This window comes from Crinia signifera, chromosome 1 (genome assembly GCF_055691185.1).
Source record: "Crinia signifera chromosome 1, ASM5569118v1, whole genome shotgun sequence".
Classification (NCBI taxonomy): domain Eukaryota; kingdom Metazoa; phylum Chordata; class Amphibia; order Anura; family Myobatrachidae; genus Crinia; species Crinia signifera.
The window spans coordinates 252,103,575-252,124,277 of NC_139217.1; the positions used below are offsets into that span (position 1 = coordinate 252,103,575).

Consider the following 20,703-nt stretch of genomic DNA (forward strand, 5'->3'; position numbering starts at 1 on the left):
TTTTGTGCTGATCAGTATAAATTAACTGATCAGCAACTTTTTGGGGGCGCAGGGTATTTTTATATATATATATACCTGTCACTGCTGCTGCTGCAGTGTCATAGAGTGTTAGATAGTGAGAGATAGAGAGATAGAGAGAGATAGCGACAGAGAGTGATAGATAGTGCTAAATTTTGTGTCTGCTGCCCCCGCCTTTTGTGCTGATCACTATATCTGAGGTGATCAGCAACTTTTTAGGGGTGCAGAGGTTTTTTTTTTTTATATATATACCTGCCAGTTGCACTGTCAGTTGCACCTGCTGCCCCTCACTGGTAATCAGTGTCGCATCACTGATCACCTTTTTTTTTTTTTGTGTGTGCTGTGGGGTCTTTTTTTAATTTTTTTTTTTACACACACTGTGATTTTGTGGGTGTCCTGTGGCCGCTGTGCGCGGATCAGTGACGTACATCACTGATCATCTTTTTCGGCACAGGGTTGATCTATTTTTTTTTTTTTTTTTTGATCAAATTCCTGTTGCCTTTCAGCGCTGTTCAGTGACGGACGTTACTGACCAACATCTGTGCTCAATTTTTGGCGCAGGACCTTTTTTTTTTTTTTTTTTAACCCCTTCAATTTTTTTTTTTTAACCCCTTCAATTTTTTTTTTTTTTTAACCCCTCCATTTTTTTTTTTGGTATAAAGTATTTTTTTTTTCTGCACACTACATACACACTACACACTACACACTACATACCCCCCGGGTTGAAATAAAGTTTGTACCCCCCCCTACACTATACACGTGTTGAAACATTTCACTACCAGTAACACAAAAATAAAAATGGCATCCCAAATGTCATCCCAAATGTCATCCCAGTCATCCAGAAGAATGTATTCAGCGGAGGAGGCATATGCCCTGCTTGCTTCTGACTCTGACACAGCCAGTGATGCAAGCGGGGAATTTGAAGGATTCGCCTTAAGCTCCTCTTCCTCCTCTGGTGATGAGGGACCCCCTCAAAGACGCCCCCGTAGAGCAGCTGAGACCCCCCCCCAATAATTGATCTCGTATGGACCCCACCACCAGACAATTTTGAGCCCCAGGTTCCTGAGTTTTTGGCCATGCCAGGAATCCAATTTGATTCCACAGGTCTCAGAGAAATTGACTTTTTCAAATTATTTTTCTCTGATGATTTTATAAATTTAATGGTGGACCAAACTAATTTATATGCCCAGCAGTTTATTGCTCAAACCCCCACATCATCATTTGCTAGGTGGACCCCTGTAGATGCAGTAGAGATGATGACGTTTTGGGGTCTGGTGTTTCATATGGGCATAGTAAAAAAGCCAGAAATTAGGCAATATTGGAGTACAGATGTTCTGTACAGCACCCCATTTTACCGTATGGCCATGCCCCGGGCTCGATTTGAGACGATCCTTAAATTTTTGCATTACAACGATAATGCACAGTGCCCACCCAGAGATGATCCCACCTTTGACCGGCTATTCAAAGTCAGGCCGGTCATTGATCATTTCAGTGCCAAATTTGAAGACATGTACATCCCAGATAAATTCATTTGCATAGACGAGTCCCTTATACATTTTAAAGGAAGGGTTAAATTCCGCCAGTACCTTCCCAGTAAGAGGGCAAGGTATGGCATAAAAATGTATAAGTTGTGTGAAAGCACCTCAGGGTACACCCACAGGTTTAGGGTATATGAAGGGAAGGATTCAAGAATTGAACCGCCAGAATGCCCCCCCTCCCTCGTAGGTGTTAGTGGAAAAATTGTCTGGGATTTAGTGCACCCCTTCCTGGATAAAGGTTATCACCTCTATGTGGATAACTTTTACACCAGCATCCCCCTGTTTAAGGCCCTTGGTTCAAGAGGTACAGCAGCTTGCGGTACTGTGCGCAAGAACCAAAGAGGCCTCCCAAAAACGCACATTGCCCAAGTAATGAGAAGGGGTGAAAGCAGGGGAATATGCACCGAAAATATGTTGTTGGTCAAATATAAGGACAAGAGGGATGTCCTTATACTGACAACAATTCACGGAGACAGTACCACCTCCGTCCCTGTACGAGGTACCAGTACCCACACCTCCAAACCTAATTGTATCCTGGATTACAATAGGTACATGGGCGGAGTGGATCTTTCAGATCAGGTACTGAAGCCGTACAGTGCCCTGCGGAAAACAAAAATCTGGTACAAGAAGGTGGCCGTGTATATCATCCAGATGGCACTGTATAACGCTTACGTGCTATTCCGTTCTACCGGCCAGAGGGGGACATTTATGCACTTTCAAGAGGAAGTCATAAAGGGCCTAATATTTGGGAACCAGCAGGCAGAGGGCCCCAGTACTTCTACTACTGGCCCCCGTATTGTACCAGGGCAGCATTTTCCTGATGAAATCCCCTCCACTGGAAAAAAGGGCAGGACACAAAAAAGGTGCAAAGTTTGCTATAAAAAGGGAATAAGAAAGCAAACTATTTTCCAGTGTGACACTTGCCCCGACAAACCCGGCCTATGTATAAAGGAGTGTTTTAAAATATACCACACATCTATGGATTATTAGGTTCATAATTTCACCGTGCTTCGGGGGTCTTGCTAATGCCACATAGCACCCACCATTCATTCCACCAGAATCTGAGCCGCAAAATCCAAAAATCACTCCTTCCCTTCTGAGTCCTGCCATGCACCCAACTGGTATTTTTTGGTCACATGTGAGGCATTGCCGTACTCGGGAGAAATTGGGGCACAGATTTTGGGGTGCTTTTTCTCCTTCATTCCTTGTGAAAATGAAAAATTTTGAGCCAGAACTGCATTTTTGTGTAAAAAAATGTAATTTTTCATTTTCACTGCCCACTTGTATCAAAATTGGTGAAACCCCTGGGGGTTTGAAATGTACACTATACCCCTAGATGAATTCCCTGAGGGGTGTAGTTTGCAAAATGGGGTCACTTGTGGGGGGGTTCCACTGTATTGGTGCTTTGGGGGTCTTGCTAATGCGACATAGCACCCACCATCATTCCACCAGAATTTGTGCTGCAAAATCCAAATATCACTCCTTCCCTTCTGAGTCCTGCCACTTTTTGGTCACACATGAGGCATTGCCGTACTCGGGAGAAATTGGGGCACAGATTTTGGGGTGCTTTGTCTCCTTCATTCCTTGTGAAAATGAAAAATTTTGAGCCAGAACTGCATTTTTGTGTAAAAAAATGTAATTTTTCATTTTCACTGCCCAGTTGTATCAAAATTGGTGAAACCCCTGGGGGTTTGAAATGTACACTATACCCCTAGATGAATTCCCTGAGGGGTGTAGTTTGCAAAATGGGGTCACTTGTGGGGGGGTTCCACTGTATTGGTGCTTTGGGGGTCTTGCTAATGCGACATAGCACCCACCATCATTCCACCAGAATTTGTGCTGCAAAATCCAAATATCACTCCTTCCCTTCTGAGTCCTGCCACTTTTTGGTCACACATGAGGCATTGCCGTACTCGGGAGAAATTGGGGCACAGATTTTGGGGTGCTTTGTCTCCTTCATTCCTTGTGAAAATGAAAAATTTTGAGCCAGAACTGCATTTTTGTGTAAAAAAATGTAATTTTTCATTTTCACTGCCCAGTTGTATCAAAATTGGTGAAACCCCTGGGGGTTTGAAATGTACACTATACCCCTAGATGAATTCCCTGAGGGGTGTAGTTTGCAAAATGGGGTCACTTGTGGGGGGGTTCCACTGTCTTGGTGCTTGGGGGGTCTTGCTAATGCGACATAGCACCCACCAAAATTCCACCAGAATCTGAGCTGCAAAATCCAAAAATCACTCCTTCCCTTCTGAGTCCTGCCATGCACCCAACTGGTATTTTTTGGTCACATGTGAGGCATTGCCGTACTCGGGAGAAATTGGGGCACAGATTTTGGGGTGCTTTTTCTCCTTCATACCTTCTGAAAATGAAAAATTTTGAGCCAGAACTGCATTTTTGTGTAAAAAATGTAATTTTTCATGTTCACTGCCCACTTGTATCAAAATTGGTGAAACCCCTGGGGGTTTGAAATGTACACTATACCCCTAGATGAATTCCCTGAGGGGTGCAGTTTGCAAAATGGGGTCACTTGTGGGGGGGTTCCACTGTATTGGTGCTTGGGGGGTCTTGCTAATGCGACATAGCACCCACCAAAATTCCACCAGAATCTGAGCTGCAAAATCCCAAAATCACTCCTTCCCTTCTGAGTCCTGCCATGCACCCAAATGGTATTTTTTGGTCACATGTGAGGCATTGCCGTACTCGGGAGAAATTGGGGCACAGATTTTGGGGTGCTTTTTCTCCTTCATACCTTCTGAAAATGAAAAATTTTGAGCCAGAACTGCATTTTTGTGTAAAAAAATGTAATTTTTCATTTTCACTGCCCACTTGTATCAAAATTGGTGAAACCCCTGGGGGTTTGAAATGTACACTATACCCCTAGATGAATTCCCTGAGGGGTGTACTTTGCAAAATGGGGTGACTTGTGGGGGGGTTCCACTGTATTGGTGCAACATAGCACCCACCATTCATTCCACCAAAATCTGTGCTGCAAAATCCAAAAATCACTCCTTCCCTTCTGAGTCCTGCCATGCACCCAACTGGTATTTTTTGGTCACATGTGAGGCATTGCCGTACTCGGGAGAAATTGGGGCACAGATTTTGGGGTGCTTTTTCTCCTTCATACCTTCTGAAAATGAAAAATTTTGAGCCAGAACTGCATTTTTGTGTAAAAAAATGTAATTTTTCATTTTCACTGCCCACTTGTATCAAAATTGGTGAAACCCCTGGGGGTTTGAAATGTACACTATACCCCTAGATGAATTCCCTGAGGGGTGTAGTTTGCAAAATGGGGTCACTTGTGGGGGGGTTCCACTGTATTGGTGCTTGGGGGGTCTTGCTAATGCGACATAGCACCCACCAAAATTCCACCAGAATCTGAGCTGCAAAATCCAAAAATCACTCCTTCCCTTCTGAGTCCTGCCATGCACCCAAATGGTATTTTTTGGTCACATGTGAGGCATTGCCGTACTCGGGAGAAATTGGGGCACAGATTTTGGGGTGCTTTTTCTCCTTCATACCTTCTGAAAATGAAAAATTTTGAGCCAGAACTGCATTTTTGTGTAAAAAAATTAATTTTTCATTTTCACTGCCCAGTTGTACCACAATTGGTGAAACCCCTGGGGGTTTGAAATGTACACTATACCCCTAGATGAATTCCCTGAGGGGTGTAGTTTGCAAAATGGGGTCACTTGTGGGGGGGTTCCTAAATTTTAGCATCTTATGGTGCCTAGAAACCTACATGGTGCCTAAAAAATAATCTCATAAAAAGGAGGCTCCAAAATCAAGTAGGTGCTCCTTCTATTATGAAGCCTGTGGTTTGGTCAACGTGCACACTAGGGCCACATATAGGATATTTATGAAAACAAAAGAATTGGGGGAATCAATTTTTAGTCACATTTCTCTAGTAAAATGTACTGTGTTCCTTAGAAAAATGTATTAAAATTGCAAATCTGCAAAAAAAATGAAATTTTGAAATTTCACCTACACTTTGTTTTAATTCCTGTGAAACACCTAAAGGGTTAACAAACTTCCAAAATGCTGTTTTGAATACTGTGAGGGGTGCAGTTTTTGAAATGGTATCATTTATGGGGGTGTCTCACATACAAGTCCCTCAAAGTCACATCAGAACTGAACTGGTCCCTAAAAAAATCAGTGTTTGAAATTTTCTTGAAAATTTGAGAATTTGCTATTCATATTGTAAGCCTCCTAGTGTCCAAAAAAATTAAAAGGAAGTTGAAATAATGATGGAAACATAAAGTAGACATATGGTCTATGTTAGTTATTAACTATTTTGAGTGGTATTATTATTTGTCTCACAAGCAGAAAATTTTACATTTTGCAAATTGCTAAATTTTCCATTTTTTTACGACATTTTGGTATTTTTCACAAAAAAACACAGACTGTATCGACCCAAATTTACCACTAACTTGAAGTACAATGTGTCACGAAAAAACAATCTCAAAATCACTGGGATAAGTAAAAGCAAAAAAAAGTTATCCCCACTTAAGTGAGACATGTCAGATTTGAAAAAAAGGGCTCTGTCAGGAACGCAAAAACTGGCTCTGTCAGGAAGGGGTTAACATAATATTGTAAAATGTAACTTTCAGAAAATGTATCGCACTGCACATAAGTTACACCTTATTTTGAGTTGAATATTTATCATAATGATATCCATTTGAAGGTGAAGCGGTGGGTTAGTTTTTTTCATATGGATAGTAAGAACTTTAAGTGCACAGAAACTAATGTCATCTAAACCCTTCTGGTTGGGAACACATTGAGGTATACTGTATATTCCATTGATGCCGAATAAATTGTGAAATTCTTTTGACGGAATGGATCCAGCATCCATCATTCAATGCAGTGGCCAAACACGGATGTCGGATTTGGGCACTGATTGATGCTCACTCGGCTGGAGCTGGTACCGGGTGAGCACAGCAGCGGGAGGCGGCACAATTGCCCGGGAGGTGGTGGGAATGCGGCGAGTGACTATGGGAGGCAGTGGGAGGGTACAGGAGAACGGCACTGTGTAAGCTGCTGCTGCTCACCGGGTGCAGTCCTCCCTGTCTCAATCGGACATCTTATCATGTCAGATTGAGATTGCCGGAAACATGGTCAAAACCTTTAGGTTTTGTCTGTGTTTCCATCAAAAGCAGGTGCATTAGCAGCTATTCCATCAATCCACCTGGTTTTAGGCACTCGGAACATTTTGACCTGTCGATAAAAAACAGCTAACATTGAATAGATCAGAACCCCTTCCAATCTATTCATGTCGAAAACTGATTGCAATTTCAACATCAATTGAATATACCCTGAGGCTCTTTGAGATGCAGATATAAGTGTGCTATCATGCCCAAAGTACAGATGTTCAGTAATTTGCAGACTCAATGTTGGAAGCAGGACTGCAGCAGACTGTCCATGATTGACACTCATACACAACGCACCCTTGCTGATCATGGGTAAAGCACAACATAAAGCAGAGGAGGCTTAATTTGTGATTTCAGACAGATTTATTTGAATAATGAGGCCTAATTCTAACAGCTCCATGTTATTCTCCTTTTACTGTATTCTCACTTAGTCAATGATGATCCATAACTCTGGTGCGTTTCCATAGCCATCTTTGTGAAGAGAGGACAATGTGTGACACCAATGGCCCCACTGTTGCCTGAAGTGGATCCAGAAGATGGCAAGGGGATGTTTATGGTATTTTTATTTCAATTGAGTGGTATGAAAATAGCATCAGTCACTGATGTTTTGCTACACAGTGAATGGTGTAAAATTAAAAGAGGCCACATAGCATCATACTATGGGGAGATTTAACATCAAGTGTTATTCTTGTTATCACTCGTAACAAATGTTAAATGGTACTCCAGCCAATCAACTCTTAACTGCCATGTGTTTAAAAAATGACAGGAGTTGATTGGTTGGAGCAGCATTTTAAATTAGTGAAGAGTGATAACAAGAATATGACTTGTTGATACATCTACCCTTTAAGCAACACTGACCCCCCCCCCCCCCCCCCCACACACACACACACACTGCTTATGATAAATGGTGCACCAACCAATTAGCTCCTAACTGTTATTATTTTGGCTGAAGCACCATTCATTAAATACAATTGGTTTTAAATATCTAAAACTAGTTGCTAAATAGGCCACAATGTTTGGTTTATAGAATCTTGAAAGTGTGTAACCACTGAGTTGATGAATGCACAAATCAAGAAATGGCTTTGGTTTTGGAAGAAATGTCTTAACCAAAGAATGAAATTCTTTATTTGTACTATTCCATACAAAGCAAATTATCGTATACATTCCCACTTTGGGGGTGCAACTCCTCACCTTTACACATTTTTGTTACGGCAAATGCGCTTTCTCCTAATTCAATTAAAGTGGCAATTTTTAACCTAGGTGAAAATGCGATGCACGGGAGCACACATCGCATCGCAAGCCAAAAGAATCACGGAGCAATGTGAACTGCATGCGCTGCATTTTTAACTAAAAAGTTCAAAATGCATCCAACCATTGCACCGTTTGTGGGCACCGTTACAGTAATGGCAGTTAAGATATGGAATACTCTACTAGAGACGGTTGTTTCGGCAGACACTCAATTGATACATTTAAAAAAGGGATAGTCAATTGTTTTTAGCAGAAAAAAGTATACAGGGCTATAACTATACTGAACTATAGTGGATCAGTAATAAATTGGACAACCATTTTGGGTAGTCATGGATTCTGGTTAGGCAGTAACCTCGCCCAGTTCATTACACTGCAGGAGATTATATATGGGTTGAACGTGATGGACTAAAGTCTTTTTTTTCAATCTCAACTACTATGTACAGTAACTATGTGAAAAAACAGGACTAATTGAATACCTGTCCCTATAGATTGTAAGCTTGCAGCAGGGCCCTCTTACCTCCAAGTCTGTTTGTTGTTACCCATTTTGTTCTATCACTGTCTACAATTGCAAAGCGCAATGGAATCGGCTGCGCTATATAAGAAACTGTAAATAAATAAATAATGCTGCTCTATATAGTTAGCTTATTCAACTATTTGACTCATATGTTATCTTTATATATTACTTAACTGTAAATATATATGTGTATTTTTATATCTATTTATATATACACACACACAATTTATTTATTTTGGTGTTTTAAGGAGTTGGACCTCAGTTTATTTTATATGATTGAAATGCTATACAACATGATCACTGTTGCAAAGAAGGTCAACATCCAAAGCTCTCCAAGATTAAACATGGGCACATCAGCATTCTCCCTTCCATTTAATCTGAACTTTCAGCCCATTGTCTCTGTGGAGGAGAAAAAACATGTTACACAATGTTATCCATTAGGTGCCAGTATCTTATTGACTCTTCATGAAGAATCAGCATCTCATAAATATTGACATGGTTACCAGGCAATGCCAAGATTGGAAACTACATCCACTCGAATGTAATGTGCCATTACAAACACCACTAAGTGGCAATGTTTCCTCTTAATACCATTGCTGCTAAGAATCTTTTAACTCCTTGTTCTTTGCTTAACTCCATCATGACCAGACCATGTTTCATAGAAATAGGATTTACCTGCTTTGTGTACCGTACTTTTCCTGGAAAAAATAGGGCTTCCTTTTGTTGGCATTGTGAAACACATTTTAATTTAACATTACTCAGGTTAGAGATAGGGCAGGATTACATCCAATGGCCCACTAAAAGGTTGGTACACATTGACCAAACTACACTAATACCATTAAAAGTCAAAATGTGCTATGTGAAATGTGTCACTACATTGTGATGTTTCATGGAGTCTACTCATAGATGATTGATCTAAATCAGTGGTTCCCAACCTGGAGTACTCTGCAGACCGGTTGGCGGTACTTTAAAATAATATTGGCAATGGTGGAAGAAGTAGTATTCTCCCATTGCCATTGAGATGAACCATGTTGCCTACTCCTGACTACAAACTACTTCTCGGCTATTCCTTAATATAAGGATACACATAACGCCCACTTGCACTCCACTCAAAAGTACTGTGGGTAATTCAAAAATTGAGTGGAGGGGGTACTCATAAATGAAAAGCCTAATCAAAGGGTACGAGATACAAAAGTTTGGGAACTGCTAATCTAAAGGTAGAAAGCATGAACACTGGACAACAATATTATATTGTAAAAAGCAATACATGCAACACAAATTTTTACAATGCGAACTATTAGATACTGGGGGTATATTTACTGAAGGCCTATTTCAATTGTTTATTTATTGATTGTTAATTGATGATTTTTTACATATTTAAATGTTAGTACATGTGTGTTTTAGCCTCACAAGTGCAACATTCATTTTCAGCAATTTTATACCTTTAGTAAATACACCCCAGGGTCTCAAATTCTAAAGTAAAAAAACTTGGATGTACTGTATGAATTGACAGAAGCCTCAAATCACTACTCAGAGCTTATGTTTCTATGTAAATGCTGGGATATGTTGTGAAAGCCTATATGTACACGACCTGAAGTAAGTTTAGAGGACCTTAACTAGTGAGCTGTTACTGTTAATCTATTGGCTACAGTTTATTCTAGAGCCACACAGTTTATCTCTTTCTTGCCCATGCATGCCTGCCAACATTGCCAACTTAAGCCACACAGGGCGATTTGGACAAACAATTTTGACAAGATAGTAAAAATCATCTAGAAGGTTAGGCAGAATCGCCCTGTGTGTACACTGTGGGCAATTGCAATGGACGGCCCTGTTGTGTTGCTATCGCCTGGCCAAATACACTGTGCAGGCAAGTCAATTTTGACTAGACGCCGCAAAGTGTAATTGGCTACACACACAGGCTAAGCGGATGGGGATGGAATGTAAAATATAACTGTCGGTGAGGTCCCTGTTTTCAGGATCAACAATAAAACGGAGGTACCTATCAGACATTAATTTGCTCAAGTAAACTACAATTGCCATTTAGGTGGCCAAGTCGCAAGTAAACACAATGGAGTAGTAGTGCTCATAAGAGGAGGAACTACCATTGGTGCAGCATGTGCAGTGCTCCGGGACCCCTGAGGACTAGGGGGCCCACTGCTGCCCCTCTCAACCTCTTCCTTTCACACTCTTCCTCCCACTGCCTATCCTTGTCACCCACTGAAGTGTGGCATACTGTAAACTTGGGTTATGGTGGAGGAGAGAGGCCCTAACTTTATTTTTGCACCTGGGCTCACAACCCACAAGTTCCGGCTCTAGTGCTCATTAGACCAATTCCTTTTGTGCCATCATCATTTTCTTTCTTTAAAAAAATTATGTACTGCATATTCCAGTTGATCTGCAAATGCTTAACTCAGGTATAAAGCACAAGTAGAGTTTGAGTGTGTTAAATTCATTCACACAACATACTACTCCTGGCTGCTTAATCTGGCAATTCAACCATAACATCAGCATTTTACATCTGCAAACAACTTTTACTATCACTGTTAAAGCTTGTACTTGCACTGTCAGTTTTGAAAATGACCAGCTGTACCTCTAATGACCTCTCCTCTCCTGCTCTTCCATTGATAGTAGGTGTCCTCTTTCTCTATATATCCTCTCTGGGTGAGCGTATGTGCTCACTCGACTTCCGCTATCACATCTATGCTGATAACACTGAAATCTACCTCTCCTCTCCTGATCTCTCTCCCTCTATCCTCACTCATATCTCCAACTGTCTCTCTGCTGTCTACTCTTGGATGACTCAGCGCTTCTTTAGACTTAAAATATCAAAGACTAAGCTGTCATCTTCCCACCCTCCTGCATAAAACCTGACCATCTCTCATCCTAACCTACTGTTTATGCCCACTTCTTCCCCTTCTGTGTCACCCCTGTCTGTCTAACCCTCCCCTTTTAGAATGTAAGCTCTCACGAGCAGGGCCCTCTCTCCTCATGTGCCTTTCTTAGAATATATAAACCACTGCCACCCTGATGATTGCTTCAGTGTCCTGTCCCCTGGTGCAACTATCCATATTAACCATGTACTTGTCCTAAACTGTCTTGTAATGTAATTTGTTATGTGTTTTTGATTATAACTATGCTCTGTAAAGCACTGCGGAATCTGTGTGCGCTATATAAGAAACTGTTAATAAATAATAAATAAATAATAAGTAGGCTTTATTTGTACTAATTCTAATCACATACTGTTTTCTCATTAACTAACCTTAACACCTAAGGCAGTGGTGGCCAAACCTATCCTCAAGATCTACCAACAGTTCATGTATTTCAGGCAACCTGTGGATCTATAGTAGGAATGACTGCAGCAGATTTAAAAATGTGACAGTAATGACTACAGCTGTGCACCAGCTAGGTGATTTGAGAAATGTGGACCGTTGGTAGATCTTGAGGCCAGGTTTGGCCACCCCTGACCTAAGGAGTCAGTGCTTCCTGTACGCTTCATTTGAGACATAGCATTACAATAATTATCACTGAAGTGATAAACAAAAACAAAGATCTTACCTGTTTGAGGCGCATAACATGCACTCATTGGAATAGGTTTTTCCATCAGTTCCACAAACGGGATTCAAATCTCTTGGACACCCTGGTAACTGGTATAGGTAACATTTTGGCTGTTGGGAAAGATTTAAGAAATGCAGTAGTTACACAAGGGTGTGGATCATAGGACGATCTAGATCAACAGCCAATCATACTTGCCTACTTTTGAAAACTAGATTCAGGGAGATTATAGTTGGTAATAGAATTTTGCACAGTGCCCCATATATGGAGAGATTGTGAAAAGAGATTGTGAATGTGGCACCTAGAAGCATGGGTTTGTACTGCTACATCTAAGAGGAATCTTGTAAAATGACATATCCAAATGTAAATGAGCCTCAAAGCAGTTAGTAAGAGCTACTATACTTGGTAAAGAGCTGGGAAATGGTGCTGATGATTCAGGGCCTTATTCTGCTCAGTACGGTGGGACCGTATACGGGCGGATCGGGATTTTTTTTTTTATCTGCGCATGCATAGCTTTCGCAATGCGCAGGTGCGGCGACCTCACAGCGCTCACGGACGGGTCTCTCCGTGCGAAAAAATGTTTCCGCAAGAGTAAGGTCATTGTGGGCGTTTTTAGGGGAGCAGTCGGAATAATGAGGAAACTGGGCATAAACATGGGCGTACACAGGGGTGTGCACCAAAAATGTACGGTGCTACAACCGCCTCGATCGGCGAACGCACCGTGCATTTTGGGCCAAAAACAGGCGGACGCCAAAGATAGCTCCAGACCACCCCTAGAGATACCGTATGAGAGCGGACGCCTGAGTCTGCTAATTAACGCTGATTACTACACCTGAATGTAATAAGCAATGCTGCAGCCTATTAAGTAAAAACCATGATTTCACTACCTGCAATCCACACACAGCCCTCAAACACATTGGAAGCATATATTTCTACACTTCTCTACATGTATAGGTTGGTTTAATTTTAGGTAAGATTCATTCTAAGACCTGCTTATATATGTCAATTTAGTTAGTTTATAACCATCTACACCCAATCAGAAAGTGTTTTTGTATACTTAAAAAGCATTACACTCAATTCACAGAAGTCGACATGTGTCAACTTTTTCACTGTAACACCAACATAACTTTATTTAAAAGTAAAACCAATGTGGGGACACATAGATAGTGATTAAAATGCAACATTAGAACATAATAAATATACATGTAATGAGGGTTAAAATGTTGTTTTATTAGGGTGTTTATTAAGGTAGACCAGTGGTTCTCAAACTGTGGGTCCTGACCCCAAAGTGGGTCCCGACCTTCTCAGCATGGAGTCGCGACTCCATGTTGCTGACCATCAGGCTGATGACTTTTCTAATCTTAGTCAGAGATTCAAGGAGTCTGAAAGATCTGTGGAATTGTCTGTTATGTAAGACTCCTCCCATCATTTTGTGCCTCCACAATGCTGCCATGTGTGTGCTGTCTGCTGACTACACATGTGATGTGATGACCTTCTGCAGTAACTTGCTGGGGTCCTGTAATTATTTTTATTGTCTGATGGGGTCCCAGAGCAAAATAGTTTGAGGACCCCTGAGGTAGACAATTGAGTTAATAGAAAACAATTATTGAATAACAGTTAGAATAATTAATTAATTGTCTTAATTATAGTTGAAAGGCAAGATTTGCAGTGCCATATATGTGAAGGGTATGCCACCCTGCACGGACGTACGCTCACTCTCATGATCGGTGACACACGCTGAGTTTTCCATTAAAAAAAGCCGAGACCCGTCCATGCACTGTGGCGTACGCTCCGATATACGGAAGATGTTGGTGCGAAAACGGACGAGACCCGTCCGTATACGGTGGTGTACGCTCAAGTGTACGCCACTCCCCATTGTCTGTGTTTGTGACCGTCTGTATGCGGCTGTTCTGTGGGCGGGCTTTCGCTCACCGTCCGCGTACGGGAAACGTATGGTGAAACAGACCGTACGTACGTTGCACTGACCTAACCAGAATAAGGCCCTCAGTGTAAATGTATCTGTCTCTCGTTCCTTTTTCCCCAAAACTGTTATGGTGTGTACACTCGGGGGCAATTTTTGCTAATATCGCTGACAATATGGTCGCTGAGCGACCATATTGCCCGCAATGGGAGTGTGCACCGATGATATATTGCCGGGTGCACGCTCCCGTTTTTTCCCCGTAGTGATCATTGGTCGCAGGAGCATGCTCCTGCAACCAGCTGATTTCCACTGCCAGGCTCCCCCGGCAGTTTCTTTTTCATCAGCGACCATCTCTGGTCGCTGATGAAAACGGGATTCCGAGCGATATATCACCCCGTGTGTACACAGCTTTACAGCTACATAATGTGGGCTAGGTGAAATGAGGGAGATTGCTAGACTAATGAGGGAGAGAGGGAGATTGCTGCTATTTCAGGGAGTCTCCTGCAGAATGCAGGAGGGTAGGCAGCTATGCAGCCAATAGGTCGACAGGCACAAGTTCAACATGGGAAAAGGCAACATGTTACAGGTCGACATAGACAAGGAAGAGAGCGACAAAGGTTAACATGAGTTTTTCCTCTTTTTTTGTGTCCATGTTGACATGAACAAAAAAAAAATTGACATGCACTAGGACAACATTGATAAACATTTGACACAAGCAATATGTTGACATGCTAATGATCGACACATGAATATGTAGATATGAGTTTTTCACAATTGTTTTACTATGCACTTTTTTCATGCTTTACAATCCACGTGGACTACAATTGGGAACAGTAATGGGGTATGGATCATTGGGTAGACAGCAACTAGGTCGATACCACTAGGTCAACATGTATGAAGGTCGATATGACTGAAGCTGGACATGGGGTTAGGTCGGCAGGGTCATTAGGTCGACAGTCAAAAGGTCGACATGGGGTTTTTCACTTTTTTGTTCCGAATGTCGACATGGGCACTAAAAAAGTGCACTGTGTGCGCTCGTCATACTTTGCTATTTTATTCTCCCACCACGCCCTAGGGCATGAGATACGGCCTGTTGGCACATGTTGGCTAAAAAAAAAATAAGTGAAAAACCCCATGTCGACCTTTTGAGTGTCGGCCTTCCCCATGTCGGCCTAATTACCCTATCCACCTAACCCCATGTCGACCTTCATTCGGCACGGCGGCGTCTCAGAGGATTGGTAAACTGCTATCCTCGCAGCTTACCGAGCACACTAGAATCAAGCCCCATATGTAACAATGTAACACACTTTCCTAGTTAAACGTGGGAGAGGGGAATGATACTTCATAACAATCATGGACCTACAGCAAATCCAGGCATTACACCATGATGCTGCATATCGCATTGCCACAGCCTCTACACCTGCCACTTCTAACAAAGTATGATTAACCAGCTTCAACTTTGTGTAGCCATCATATTTAACACTGTAAGATGCCAGGTCAAGCAGCAAATGCAATGGGTTCATAAGGGAGCACGGGCATGTTTCACGCCCCCCCCCCATTCATAGTAGGTGAGGCTCCTGCGCAGAGAAAAGTGGGCACGGACCAACATTATACCACACACCGTAATGCCCATTGCACATTTTAGTGAACTTTGTAATTCCAATTACACATAAGCCCACACATGATGTCCATTACATACTATATAACACACCGCAATGCCCATGACATACTATATAACACCGTAATCCCCATAACATACTATATAACACACCGCAATGCCCACGACATACTATATAACACTCCGCAATGCCCACGACATACTATATAACACTCCGCAATGCCCACGACATACTATATAACACTCCGCAATGCCCATGACATACCATATAACACTCCGCAATGCCCATGACATACTATATAACACTCCGCAATGCCCATGACATACTATATAACACCGTAATCCCCATAACATACTATATAACACACTGTAATGCCCATGACATACTATATAACACACCGTAATGCCCATGACATACTATATAACACACCGTAATGCCCATTACATACTTTATAACACACCGCAATGCCCACGACATACTATATAACACTCCGCAATGCCCACGACATACTATATAACACTCCGCAATGCCCACGACATACTATATAACACTCCGCAATGCCCATGACATACCATATAACACTCCGCAATGCCCATGACATACTATATAACACTCCGCAATGCCCATGACATACTATATAACACTCCGCAATGCCCATTACATACTATATAACACTCCGCAATGCCCATGACATACTATATAACACTCCGCAATGCCCATGACATACTATATAACACTCCGCAATGCCCATTACATACTATATAACACTCCGCAATGCCCATGACATACTATATAACACTCCGTAATGCCCATGACATACCATATAACACTCCGCAATGCCCATGACATACTATATAACACTCCGCAATGCCCATGACATACCATATAGCACTCCGCAATGCCCATGACATACCATATAACACTCCGCAATGCCCATGACATACTATATAACACTCCGCAATGCCCATGACATACCATATAACACTCCGCAATGCCCATGACATACTAGATAACACTCCGCAATGCCCATGACATACTATATAACACTCCGCAATCCCATGTCATACTATATAACACTCCGCAATGCCCATGACATACTATATAGCACTCCGCAATGCCCATGACATACCATATAGCACTCCGCAATGCCCATGACATACCATATAGCACTCCGCAATGCCCACGACATACTATATAACACTCCGCAATGCCCATGACATACTATATAACACTCCGCAATGCCCATGACATACTATGTAACACTCCGCAATGCCCATGACATACTATATAAAACACTCCGCAATGCCCATGACATACCATATAACACTCCGCAATGCCCATGATATTCCATACCATATAACACTCCGCAATGCCCATGACATACTATATAACACACCATAGTGCCCATTACACATTTGACACATAAGTGCCCCTTACCTACATGCTCAATGCCAGGGGCTTCATGCTCGATGCCAAAGGGCTTCATGCTCGATACCAAGGGGCTTCATGCTCGATGCCAAGGGGGACTGAATTTGCTCGTTGCCAAGGGGGACAGAACTGTGCAGCGGCCTGCTCCCGGCCGCTATTTTCAATTCAATGCACCGCTGGTGGTGTGCAGCAGGGAGGGAGGGTGGGAGCGGTGGCGTGCAGCAGGGAGGGAGGGTTGGAGCGGTGGTGTGCAGTAGGGAGGGAGGGTGGGAGCTGTAGTATGCAGCAGGGTAGGTGGGTGCAGTAGTGTGCAGCAGGGTGGGTGTGGGAGGGTAAGTGCAGTAGGGTGGGTGCAGCAGGGTGGGTTGCAGTAATGTGCAGCAGGGTGGATTTGCACTAGTGTGCAGCAGGGTGGGAGTACACCTGACCTTACTCCCCCCCCCCGCCTGTGCTGCTGTGCTGCGTGATCCACCTCCCCCTGCCTGTGCTGCGTGATCCACCTCCCCCCGCTGTGCTGCGTCCTGTGGCTGTACCCCCGCTCCCCCGGGAGAGAGACATGCTGCTGCTATGTAAAATTCATTCATATCTCCCGCTGGACCACTAGCCAATGGGCGCTTGCGGTCCAGCAGCCAATCAACTGGTAGCTGCTGGACCGCGAGCGCCTATTGGCTAGCGGTCCAGCGGGAGCTATGAATGAATTTTACATAGTAGCACGGCCACAGACGTCTCTCCTGCACACACAGCGGGCAGGGAAGCGGGCGAGCGAGCGAGCTGGCGGTGACGGCACAGCTCCGGCGCCATGCTATGTTCCTGCGCCCGGAGCGTGTGCTCCGCCAGCTCCGGGCTCGCTACGCCTCTGGTGATAACAGACAATGGATGCTAAGGGGCAACATCCCTTAAATGAAGCCCACCTTTTTAAATTAGCGTTCCCCTACCCATATAGATGCTATTTGAGAGTTGGGAGGTCAGTTAGTGCCCACCCCTGTTAGTAGGACAAGTACACATTTCAAAGATGTCAAGAGCAGCGTGTCTGCCCCTAACATATATTTCCACTGCCTTTTATGTCCCTATTCAGCGCCATAAGTAAGGTATAGCTCCGCATGACAGAGGGCGCGGTTTGGTAGCACCTCACAATGCTCTATTGTAATCATTCTCACTTGCCACACACGACATCTCCTAGCTGCCATATTTCCGACTCCCTTTGTCCCTAAGCAACTTCATGTAACATCAATCTTTAGTTAAATTACATTTTTCAAAATACTATTATACCTGGGAATCAAACCTACAGCAGGGTTGCCGACCCTCCCGGAATTACCAGGAGTCTCCCGAAAATCGGGTCCCCCTCCCGACCCCCCGGAAGGGTGGGCAACCCTCCCGGAATCAGAGGGACCCCCACTGAGCCCCCCCCCCGAGCGCGGCATTTAAATGCCGCAATCCGCGGGCCTCAGAGGAGGGGGTGGAGCTAAAACTACACACTCGTGTTATTTTAGCCCCGTCCCCTCCATGGAGATCAGTGATTTTGTCTATTTCCCGTAATGGGGGCGGGGCTTAAGATGTCACAGTCAAGCCCTGCCCCCGAACGTGTAATGAAAGTCTCCTCTCCGGGCTTCTCCCGGAGAGGAGCATTTGAAAGTCGACAACCCTGACCTATAGCCCATCATCATTGTCTCACATTGCAGTCAGACAGTAGCTGCACGTGATTGGATGTGTGGCTGTACACTACATAGATCTTCTTAGTGTTTGGAGTTGACAATTACAAGTAGCTTCATATAGTTAGAATTTGATGACTTCCTATACAGGAGCAAATCACTTCAGTGTGGTGTCTGACTGCAGTGTAAAGGCCCCCTTACACTTGTCCAACTTATTGTGCAACAAGTTGGATTCGATAGACACGAGATTTATCCTATGTGAAGGAGGATCAATCTCTTGGTTATACCCAATAGCACGGGATTGTGCATTGGGTCCTACACATCAGGCACAAGACAGGCACATCAGATTTTGTCAGATAAATTGACCCAATCCACCTGAATTGGGTCAAATCTAACAAAATCTCACAAGTGTATGGGGCCCTTAAGACAGTATTGATGGGTGTAGAATTGATTGCAGAGTATGACAGTGTTTTGAAATGTAATAAAAGAGAATTTGGCTAAAAAGTGCATATGTATCAATGTAAGATGTCCTAGATATGAGTGAGAAAAGTGTTAATTGAAATAAAGGAAAATGTAATTGAATGAAGATGTCTAAAGCTGTGTACACAAGGTACACTTATTGCTGGCAATATGGTCGCTGAGTGACCATATTGCCAGTGATTGGAGTGTGCACCAGCGATAAATCGCCGGGTGCGCGCTCCCGTTTTCAGCCCCTGAATGGTCGCTGGTCGAAGGAGCATGCTCCTCCAACCAGCGACTTCCCCTGCCTCTTCTCCCAGCAGTGTGACATTTTCATCTGTGACCATCTCTGGTCGCAGATGAAAACGGGACACTGAGCAATTGGATTGCTGAGCAATATAGTGCTAGCAATATAGTACCAGCGATAATATTGCCCCATGTGTACGCACTTTTAGGCGCATGAATATGGTTTAAGAGGACTTGTGTCCAAATCAATTTTCTTGAAATCTTCTGAAATTATAGGTGTGCTATAAAAGCAATCTATTTTAAAATGTGGGCAGTCAATGCTCTTTCTGTCCCAGTGCACCAAACAGTCTACTTATCTGTCACTGATCATTCCTACACAAGCAGTTATTGATTTTGTTAACTACAGGGGCCATTGCCCCATTGACAGCCATTGCTGCGCTTCTGCGTATGTGCACATGTTTTGGGGAATAATTACATTACTGTGCCTCACAAATCTTTAAAGATATCAATATCAACATGTTCGGTAACTCGATATATAGAAGAGTTTCGTATTAGCCGCGATAATTTTTCTAATTGAACACAGAACTGTCTCATTCAATTTGACAATGGTGCCTCAATAAATACAAAGTATTTATTGAGGCGCCATTGTCAAATTGAATGAGACAGTTCTGTGTTCAATTGTAAATAATTTAGGGGTTAGGTGAAACCCCTTGTCTCATTAAGACAGAGGCTGCCTCTACCTGCGCAGACAATTATATATTCTACGTCTCTGAAAGCAATAATTTTTTTCTCAATGGGCGAGATGTACTAAGCTTGGAAAGTGATAAAATGGAGAGTGGTAAACCTCCAACCAATCAGCTCCTAACTGCCATGTTACAGACTGGGTTTGAAAAATGACAGATAGGAGGTGATTGGTTGGTAAATTATCAATCACCATTGTATCACTTTTTCAAGGCTTGGTTCATCTCGCTCAATAAGATGCTCATTATTGAGCTATCCAACTATAGCCTGTTAACACATGGGATCAGTGATATGTTTCTGGACCCATGTGTTATGCGTGCCCAAGGCACATAAAGCATAATCCATGATAAATGTTGGCTGTAAGAGCTAAATGTATAGCCCAAATTCACCACAGCAAATTAGATACAGCCCTACAGTAACTTCATTACGCACATACAATGAGAACTCAAAATAAGATAGTGCTATGTAGAGTAAAGCAGTAGTGTACATCCACAGCTCTACATTGCCATCTAGTGGGCAAACTGTTGAACTAGTACTTGTAGACAAAAGGTAATGCAAATATCAAGTTTCTGTTTCACATCTCTTATATATTTAGCCAGATCTGTCACTCAACCCCTGTGGAGAAC

At 42.9% G+C, this 20,703-nt stretch overlaps 1 protein-coding gene across 1 annotated transcript in view; it reads right to left on the minus strand.

Moving 5' to 3' along the window:
- Window positions 1-7,579: 7,579 nt before the first annotated feature.
- The window catches only part of SPINK2 (serine peptidase inhibitor Kazal type 2), a 32,797-nt gene continuing 19,673 nt past the window's right edge, over window positions 7,580-20,703 (minus strand). Inside the window, exons 3-4 of the mRNA XM_083158283.1 lie at window positions 12,018-12,127; window positions 7,580-8,861 (exon numbers count right to left, since the gene is read on the minus strand). Coding sequence (XP_083014409.1) covers window positions 8,816-8,861; window positions 12,018-12,127 — 156 coding nt within the window. The 3' untranslated portion in view covers window positions 7,580-8,815. The remainder of the gene's footprint in view (window positions 8,862-12,017; window positions 12,128-20,703) is intronic.